Genomic DNA, 9,907 nt, shown 5'->3' with positions numbered 1-9,907 from the left:
TTCTGCATTGTAAGATTTTATATCTGTTCAAAAAAAATTCTCAAAATGTTTGCAAAGACATGATTTTTTAAAATTTTACATTTACATGATCAATGTTTTGTCAACAAGCAACATTTAATAAATCACCAGAATATTACATCTGAAACTAGAACTTATGTCAGATGAAATCTCAACATGGAGATTTGGGAATGCAATAAAGCCAAGGGGGCATTACCTACAAAGACTGGATAGGTTCCAACATGACAGAGTTGAGCAGCAGCACTTCCATAGTCATGTGTGTCGATCTACACAACTACCTCTGTATGTAACTGGCACATCTTGGGCAAATATTTCCACTAACGAGTTTAAGAATGTTAGAATAAATAAGGGGTAATTCTTAGTGTTCAACTTTCCATGAACACTATTGCTTCCCACCTAATTGTAGGAAAAAAATTAATCTTTTAATCTTTCCTTTACTGCCAAAATTCTCCCATGTAAATGTGATTAAAAAAAATAGAACAGGAATTCCACCATATACAGGTGTACAGCTGTATGCCAAACTGTTCACACAAAAATCACATGAAATTAAAAAGGATGGTTTAAAAAAAATCTATTACAATTTCATTTCATAAAATTTGAGTTTTATGCCATTGATGTCACAAATGCACATTGGGCATACCTAAATAGCCGATTATATTCAAAATCACCTACACATAAAATGCCTTTTTGTGGCACAATATCCTATCTACTGAAAGGTTTGAATAGTTAGGTGCAAATAATAGGAGGTTTAATAAGTAGCATTGGAACTTTTTCTTATAGAATTGATAATTTTTTCTTATAAGATGATGTTTATAAATGTACACATACATTATATGTACATACTTACAACAGGTTGCTGTAGGTTTTTAGAGTTCAGTAGATCTTTGGCGAAGTAAATAATGCTTTTAAAATTTAGTTGGTTGGTTATAAAAAAACACAGTTAATTCCAGAAAAAACTTCCAATGAATAGAAGAAGAGGTTTGCCAAGTGCTTTGCATGAAGTTTGGTATTGATGTGAAACATGGAAGATAAGGGAGAAAGAAGTATTTGTCAAGTTTCTAAATGTGGCTTTAGAGAAAGTGAAATAGATTGAATAATGGTGGAATGTGGTGTAAGTGAAGGAGAATATAAGAGGAAGATGATGAGAATTGCACCATGATTGAGGCATATATGGCACATAGTTTGCATTCAGCAAAGGATAATTCAAGGGAAGATTGAAGAAGAGAAAGGAGGATTAGAATGCTAGAAGATGTAAGGGATAATTTCTACTAAATGAAGATCAGAGGCTCAGGAAAAAGTGGAGAGAGTCCAGATGAAACCTGACAAAAGACTGACAAGCATAAGATTATGAAAAAAATTAAATTCAAAATAACTCCAACATCATATGCTTTATGTAATGCTGTTCTTTCCAATCATGAAAGTGTAAGCACAGCAATAGATCCTTGAACTTATTCCAAGCACAATCAATGACACCCAATACAGCTCTAAAGAAAGAAAAGTGGCCACAAGCAAGTGCTATTTTCATAGTGTTTATTGAAAGAAAGTAACAAAAGAACACTTAAACTCATTTTATTCAATTTGGATGCAAAATACATAAAAAAAGATTTATATTGAAACTTGAACATTTTTCTTCTTTTTACTATGAACTACCTTCTTCACCTTTTTTGATTTGACATTCTTGCCTTTTAATTTTTTCCCTTTAACACCAACTTTTTTGGCCAAAACAGTTGGTTTAACCTTCTGTTTTATCTTTTTTGGTGGTCTAACTTTCACTTCTACCTGCTCTGCCTGATTTTCATCATTTTTCAGGATTTCTTCAGCATCTTTTGTGAATATATCATCAAGTGGCTTCAGATTGTAAGAAACTTCAGGTTTACTCTCCTCTTGCACAATCTTCTGCTGCACCCTTGCAATATACTTATTGGCTGATGCTAATTTAAACTGTCTTCGAACCTAAATGGTAAAGGAACAAATCAGATATGAATGGATTCACATAATTTAAACCACAATAAGACAATTTACGGAGCAAATATACACCAGATGAGAAACATTCATAGAAAAGTGTACCTTTCAATCCTTAAACCATAACTATGTACATAAAAACAGTTTGCGATGTTCCCTTAGAAGGTAGGCCAAGTGATCATTAAATGAATGAGGAAAGACACCAGTTTCATCAATCTCATGGTTTTTCATTATCTATTATATTATTAAGAACTGTACAGTCAAGAACTTAGGCCGACAAGGTTAGACATAGAAAAAGAACATGACATAGAGGAAGATAGCTTAGGTTCAGGCATACTCGACAATGAGATAGAAAGGGCATTAAGGGAGAAGAAATCAAATAAGGCCATGGGGGTAGAAAAAATTCCTGTGGAACTACTATAAGGTTTAGGAAAATGTGGGAGGAAGGGTCTCAATAAGTTTGATTTCCCTAGCAGCTTAAGAGGGTCCCTGGATCATCAACCAAAGGATGGATAGTAAGGCAAATGATTACTTAGGGGATGATCGGTTTTGGGTTTAGGAAGGGCAGAGGTATGCGCGATGTCAATGCAGTAATGAGATCACTAATTGAGAGGAATATAGAATATATACAATCAGGACCTATTTGCCTGTTTCATAGATTTCAAAAAGCATTCCATAGAGTGAATTGAGAAAACTAATGAGTATATTGCTGAAAATAGGAAGAGATTGGAGGGACAGGAGGCTAATGTGCAACCTGTACATGTCTCAGACTGCACAGGTGCGAGTGGGGAATGGGGAGTGCTGATGGGCAGTGTTAGGAAGAGGTGTAATGCTGGGTTGTCCACTATCACTGGTGCTGTTCAACATACATGTGGAGGAAATGGTTGAAGAGGCATGAGAAGAAGTAGAAATAGGTATGAAAGTCGGGGGAATTTATAAAATTAGCTAGGTTTGCTGATGATCAAGCTCTAGTTTGCCAGTCAGCCAAGGGGTTGCAAGCATTGCCGAGTGAATTGGAAATTCAGTGCAATAGACACAGGATGAGAATCAATATTAATCAAACAAAGGCTATGCAATTTTCCTGAAAGAAAAAGACTAAGCTAAACATGCAAAAAATAGAGCAGGTAGAACAGTTTATGTATCTCAGAAGTGTTTTGGACCTACACGGTCATAGTAGTAGGGACGTAAGGAGAAGAATTGCACTAGGCAAAGATGCTTTCACAAGGAGGGAGTTGATGACAGGGACATTGAGTAAGGATGTTAAGAAAAGACTCATCAAAACTTTGATATTGGAGTGTATTTATGTATGGCGTGGAAACGTGGTCACTGAAGCAGGAGGATACATATAGATTGCAGGCTTTTGAAATGTGGGTGTGGAGAAGAATGGAGAAGGTGAAATGGATCGAAAGGAAAACAAATAAGGAAGTACTAGGTATGGTGGGTGAGGAGAGGGGTTTGTTGGGAGAAAACCTAAGGAGGCAGGAAAAATAGACGAAGGGCATATTGATCAGCAGTTGGATCTTGAAGACTGCAATAGCGGGGACAATGTTCGGCAAATGAGGAAAGGGCAGGAAAAGAATAGGGATGTTGGACAGGATGAAGGAAGTATACGGAGATGAAGAAGGGCTTGATGTAGAGTAGGTTTCTGGATCGTGTTTTGTTAGGAGCCAGAAAATATTTATTTGGTAGATGTGTCCATCCAAAACCTACCTAACCGGTAGCTTACTTAATAAATAATAATTATATTTTTCAACCAGTCAGGTACATAATTTTGAATATAATATGACACACCCCAAATAAATAACTCATAGTTGAGTACCTGCCCAAATTATCAACCCAGTTCAAGTTGAAAAGCTAATTAGTAGATATGCACTATCTTCACAGAGGAAGAAAAACAAATCTGTAACAATGGAAAAATGTTCTTAAATTAATTTTATCAGCATGTTGGCCATCTTTATGAGTTATGGCTAGAAGAACCAGTATTTGTAGGACTATCCAAAAAAATTAGCATGACCAACCTTGCAACTGGCACATAAGTTTCTGTGAAATAGCCCTTTCCCTATGTTATACTGGCTATTAAACCATTGTGGCTAACTAAATAAAAGATTTATTTCAAGTCAATCTAATTTTTCATATGTTGGCTTTATCCACAATATAGAATATAAACATACAGCATGAGGGAGAGTTATCAACGAAGAAATTGTGCTAAGATTAATCTAAAGCTTCCTCTTACTCCAGATAATGACTAAATTTGGGCTAAAAGCTGCAGAAAACTATGTATACTTCAAAGCTCCACAATAAGTCGGTGGTTACTTTATTTCCAAAGAATACCATTTCATTTTCATACTGCTTTAGATTGTGGTCAATTTTGCTATAAACCAATTAAGAATTTCTTAACTTTTTTGCACAAATATAGATTATATTTCATCTTATGATACTCCAATGTTCATAGGGCACAATAGCTGTAATGGTTTCTTGCTGACTTGATGTGATGAAACTTTAGACGATGAAATGATAAAAAACATTTATTCCTAATAATTTCGTATTGATATTTGTTTTCTTAATATTTTATACCAGCCAAACATGATTGAAAGTAGCCCTTAATTTGCTGTTTCCATTCTTCTTAACTTTCTTATCTAAAGTCCTTTTTTTAAGCAAATGTAATAATTGTAACATATTTTTCTTCTGACAACAGAAGCGTTTGATGACACATAATATTTTATTTTATGCATTCTCCCATTACCGTCTATCCCATGAACATTAAGTGAACCCATCATTAATGCTGTACCATTTTTCCAAACCTTGGAATGCATTTAGTTTTTTGCAGCTTCTGAATCAACTGACCTGCCAAACCTTTTTGCAGAGCAATTTAAGACTCTTTCAGGTTATTTCCTTTAATATATTTTGCAGTGTTCTAAATGACTATCAGCAATACAATTAATTATAAATAAGAACAAAATTTGCATTTTTTGTTAGTTTTTTTCCAACAAGAACGTTTTCCTAATTCTGGTTTCAAAGTTTCCTATGTTAAATATACAAGTGTTTCCGGAATGGTTGTTTTTAAATTACCATCATAATTATTTCCATTGAACAAGGCTTTTCTTTTCATTTGCCATTTTCGTTTCTATAGAAGCAAGTTACCACTTATTATACTGTAATCAGCTGATATTTTAATTCTGATGGCTACTTTAGGCCAGGAGAGAATACAGATCAAAACTTCAGAAAGATCGTCTCAACTCTGATTTCTTCAGAAATGCTGGTTATCACTAAATTAAACAATTATGAGTATCATACTAGGGTATACAAATCTTTTGATTCATAGCAATGAACAAAAGAATGATACATTTAGTAAAAGGGTACTATAATAGAGGGCTAATAAGAAATAACTTTATAAAAACAAATTTACAATGCATAGAAAATGATAAACCATTATTTGCAATTATAAAATGAGTACCAGTAATACATGCATAGCATTTAGGCTTTCAGAGAATTAATAAGAAGACTTTAATTGGCATTTAGACAAAAACAAAGTAATCAAAGTGTGTACAATGTAACTTTGAATTTACTTCTGATATTTTTGGAATGTATTGTATAAGCGTCCTCATGGAGAAAAAATCTCAGATCTCCACAATCAAAAAATCTTGGGCTGAGATATAGACTTTAATGACAAAATAGAACAATAGTAATGCACATCCTTAGAATTTACCTTTGCAGGTGAAACAAAATGGGGCTCCTCCCAGAGTGTTGGTCCACCAAAACTTCCCTCAAAAATCTTTATTGGAAAAAGGACAAATCGCGGACCTACTTCAGCCAGAGAACCATCCTCCTCCACAATTTGATAATTTCGAAACCAAATTCGACCATCAAGGTATGAAAATGTAAACACATGATCTATGAAAGGCTGACTCTTAGGGTGATGATAAGGCGTTGAAAAGGTCTGAAAGAGAATTTTACATGAGAAGATAGAACATATTCAAAACCATAAATTACTAATCCATGCAAATGGAAGTTTCTATCTACCTGGACAATAAGTTCCTTCATCAAAGCCAAATGTGGCTTAGAACTAAAATGCTGATCAAAAGAAAGAAGAGGCCTTGAACCTTTCAAACAATTGCCAGTCAATTTTAATTCCCCCATTGTGAACACTGAAATTAATTTCATTTCATTTAGTAAGTGACCATGTAACAAAGTACCATGAAACATGCAGAATACTTGTGATAACTTACCACTTTGCACTAAAAACTTGCATGAAGGGCCATTGGGAACATTTGATATCCACATGTACAAGTCGCGTTTTCTTCGTCCTTCCAAAAGGATGCACTTGTTACAGTTTTTCATATCACAAATCTAGGGAGGAAAATAAAATACTAAAATGAAAATTACATCCTTGAAAACTTCATCCATTAACGGACTGGATGGTAAATGGACTAAAGTCCATTAACATATCAACACATGCATGGTATATAAAATTAAGATCTCCAATTATTTGAAAAAAATATAGGATACTCCAACTTGAGAAAATAATTATCTCAAAAGCATTGTGGTTACTTACTTTGACCCATGTAGAAAATTAGTAGCATATATCACAATTTAGGAAATAAATATGGTAAGTGAAATTTTAATTTTCAATTCCTTTGAAACTATTATACTAAGAGACAAATCTTTTCTTTGCTATAAATTACCTAATTTTCGTTATAAAGCTCTAAAAGCTTTCTTTTCATCATCAGAATGAAAGTACGGTAATATTTTCAGATTGAGCCAAAAATTAAGTTTTTTGACAAGCTCTCATTATTGTCACAGGTTTGTCTTATTTAAACATTTAGAGTGGGATTGAATCAGTTAAATAGCTTTGCAATTCTGCACCTTTTTGATTAGAAGGTCTACCAATATTTTTTTCTCTTACATGGAAAGATTAAGATCTTGAAATTGATAATGAAAAATGCTACACTCAAAAATGTTGGAACGATGCAAAAATTCAAATTTTTACGGAGCGATATCTCAACAATCCCATTTGTCATTTGGCAAAATATGTAATCTCCAAATAGTAATAAGTGCATTTACAGCGTATTACACACCAGATGACAGGATTTTTGCATTTAAGTGTCTCCATTAATTATTTCTAAAATCCTATGTTTAAAATTTTGTGGATCCAAGTAGTACATAAGTTTTAAAAGGAATCATGCAGTAAAAGTTGACTAATAAAACTAAGAATAGCTATTAAACTAAATCAAAATTACTATATATATTGTACAGGTCATGAATGAATAGTTTATCATGCATAAGCATTGAAATTTAAAGAAACACTGCAATCAATGTGTCAGGTGGTGAGTGGAGACATGCCTTCTGTCTGTTTTATTCTCATTTTGGTTGGTGGACATGGACAGGAACTGCCAGTATTGGGAAAAAAAGACTCAAGGACTACAACAGAATACGGGCATGGAAAGTTGGGATGATGTTAAAATTAGGAAAGCTTGAAAACATCACCAAAGAAATGGAGAAGGACAAAGTGATAGGAAGGTTTGGGTGAGGTTAAATGGAAAGAGAGTGAGGATTGCTCGATTTAGAATAAACAGAGTGGCCATAGTACTGAAAATGAAAGTGAATATAGGAAGTGGGTGATATAATTTTATTGGTAGAGATAAAAGCAGACCCAACTAGTCATGGTAATCTAGGGTATGCCAATATGTAGTCACTGGGAGGAAGACATATGTTTTATGATCAATTGAATTATCTGGGAACGCCCAAGGGAATGAAGCACCAAATAACGGTGAGGGATTACAACTCAGTGATAGGCAAAGGCAAAGATGGAAGAAGCAAGAGAAGATGGGCTTGGATTTAAGGATGACTTTTGAGAGAAAGCTATTGAGTTGGCAAGAAATCGTTTGAAAATGACTAACAAATGTTACCGATATCACCACAGATGTAGGTACACTGATAAAATCCTGAGAGAAACAGGTAGGTATCAGTTAGATTGTATCATGGTTAGATTTAGGAACAACATAATTAATTCACACAACTTACCAAGAGTGGATGCAGCTTCATTTAAATGCAATTTAAAATACAAATGGATTAGGAGGGTCAGGTAGGTGACAAAATTGAATCTTAAAGAGGTTTAACTTGAGTAAGAAGAAAGGAGTACAAAGAAAATTTTTAAAAATATCTAAATAAGGATAGGTAAACAATAATGATGGGAGGAAAGGTGGGTGGATCATAGGAACAGGATAGAAGAGCAGCAGAGAATATTACAGGAATTGAGAGAATAAAAAAGCCATGGCGTCACAGGAGAGCTAAATGGATAAAAGATAACATTTTCGTAAAGGCAGGATTTTAGGCAAGATGGGAAGGGTAGAGAGAAACCTGGTGTCCGCATTAGCCTACTGTTAATGAAAGATGCCAAGAGGTCCAAGACTGGAGCCAGCCCATCAGATGAAAGGTAAACTCAACTTTAAGTGCTCTCGATATGGCAACCATGCATGAAACAAGATACCACTGGAAATGCGTGCCACCTCCAGGATTTGACCCCAGGGTCTTGGGTTGGGAAAAAAGTGTACTGGTCACTAAACTCACCTGTCCCTACTAACTTTTCAATGCAGGTTTTATCAATGCATAATTTTAAAATAATGCAATGTTAGGAACATGAAACAGAACTAGCTATAAATGCTGTATATTTGGAATTGATATAGCCTTCAAAACATTCAATTTGAATAACAAATTGATCATTGTCACATAGCTGAAAATTTAAAATATTTTAAATGCCGATTTAAACATTTATTCATTACATGACTTTTGAAAAAATTATTGTTCGCACAAATGCATTGCATACATAATGTACGGCATATTATAGACCTGTGTACAGGGATCGTTGTAGTTTTTAATAGATGAACAGATTTTATAAATATTCATCGCAGAAATGTGCTTTCAGTTTGATCAATCAACAGTTTAAAAAGTTAATTTTTGATTAAAATGTGAGTACTACTTGCAATTCCGTAAATACGAATTATTTGATTAATGAAGAATTCATTGATACATTAAGGCAAAAATCACTCCATCTCGATACACCATGGATTTCGTATATTTAATCCGTTTATTTGACCAGAATTTCAACATAAAAAATGAGGTGTTTGAGATTTTCTGCCTTAAATGTTTGATTTCAAGATATTTCGTTTTTACTCCTCTTTCATACATGAAGAAATTCGTCGCCAAATCCCAGATTTCTGCAAATGGGTCAAAGCATTTTCTCCGATACCCTTATAGGATCATTTTCTTCTCAAGTAGAAGCAATCAACATTTTAACTAAAATTGATAATAACCTGATTTTATATTGTTAGTCATATGAAAGTTAACCTACCTCGTTAACCACAAATAAACTGTCTTTTTTCTCCATCTTACTATCGGGTCTGGCGTGAGGAAGTAACGTCTTCAAGTCTTCCATTAAATGCCTATCCCGGTACGAGATACCACGAGTGCTGAAGACAAGAACTCGTTGTTTATTGGTCCACTTAACCTGTATCACGAGAAATGGTACCATAGAGTTTGATTTAAGAAAGCAAAGTTTACGGTAAACTTCATGCAATTACTAACCTTTTTTGGAATAGGATCTTCGGAAGATCTGGATACCGGTGGTAAAACAACTGGTTCTTCTTTTGGTTCAACGACTACTTTCCTCTTCTTTTTGAGCTTCGTTTTCCCGTCATTAGCCTTCCTTTTAACCATTATGAAGTTAAAATATTAAATGCTCTAGTTTCAACAAACAGAAGACACAATTCAGTAATTTTAAATGTGTTATGACAGCTCAACACACCGTACACCGATTCAATTCCACAACGGAACCATGTGTACAAGTGTATGTTCAACATGCATATACGATCTGCTTTTGTCTTAGAAATGACTCGCGATTAACGATCGCGCATGTGGCGCAAACTTTGAC

General features: G+C 34.2%; 1 protein-coding gene across 1 annotated transcript; it reads right to left on the bottom strand.

The window, feature by feature from the left end:
* Window positions 1-1,571: 1,571 nt before the first annotated feature.
* Window positions 1,572-9,826, bottom strand: LOC139690506 (ribosome biogenesis protein BRX1 homolog). Its single transcript, XM_071587966.1, has 6 exons — window positions 9,562-9,826; window positions 9,329-9,484; window positions 6,207-6,327; window positions 6,001-6,125; window positions 5,687-5,917; window positions 1,572-1,971 (listed from the first exon to the last, which is right to left on the bottom strand). Exons 1-6 carry the CDS (start codon window positions 9,691-9,693, stop codon window positions 1,624-1,626), a joined length of 1,113 nt encoding a protein of 370 aa, XP_071444067.1. The 5' UTR covers window positions 9,694-9,826; the 3' UTR covers window positions 1,572-1,623.
* Window positions 9,827-9,907: the final 81 nt, after the last annotated feature.

The sequence above is a fragment of the Hetaerina americana genome, unplaced genomic scaffold (assembly GCF_022747635.1).
Source record: "Hetaerina americana unplaced genomic scaffold, ioHetAmer1.1.p SCAF_3, whole genome shotgun sequence".
NCBI classification, from domain to species: Eukaryota; Metazoa; Arthropoda; class Insecta; order Odonata; family Calopterygidae; genus Hetaerina; species Hetaerina americana.
This window is presented reverse-complemented; position numbering and strand designations above follow the sequence as displayed.

Excerpts from the sequence above, each read along its gene's own strand:
- LOC139690506 (XM_071587966.1), bottom strand. The coding sequence starts at position 9,693 with ATGGTTAAAAGGAAGGCTAATGACGGGAAAACGAAGCTCAAAAAGAAG. Across the intron at positions 9,485-9,561 it reads AAGATCCTATTCCAAAAAAG|GTTAAGTGGACCAATAAACA; the intron begins GTTAGTAATTGC and ends CTCGTGATACAG. Across the intron at positions 5,918-6,000 it reads TGAAGGAACTTATTGTCCAG|ACCTTTTCAACGCCTTATCA; the intron begins GTAGATAGAAAC and ends ATTCTCTTTCAG.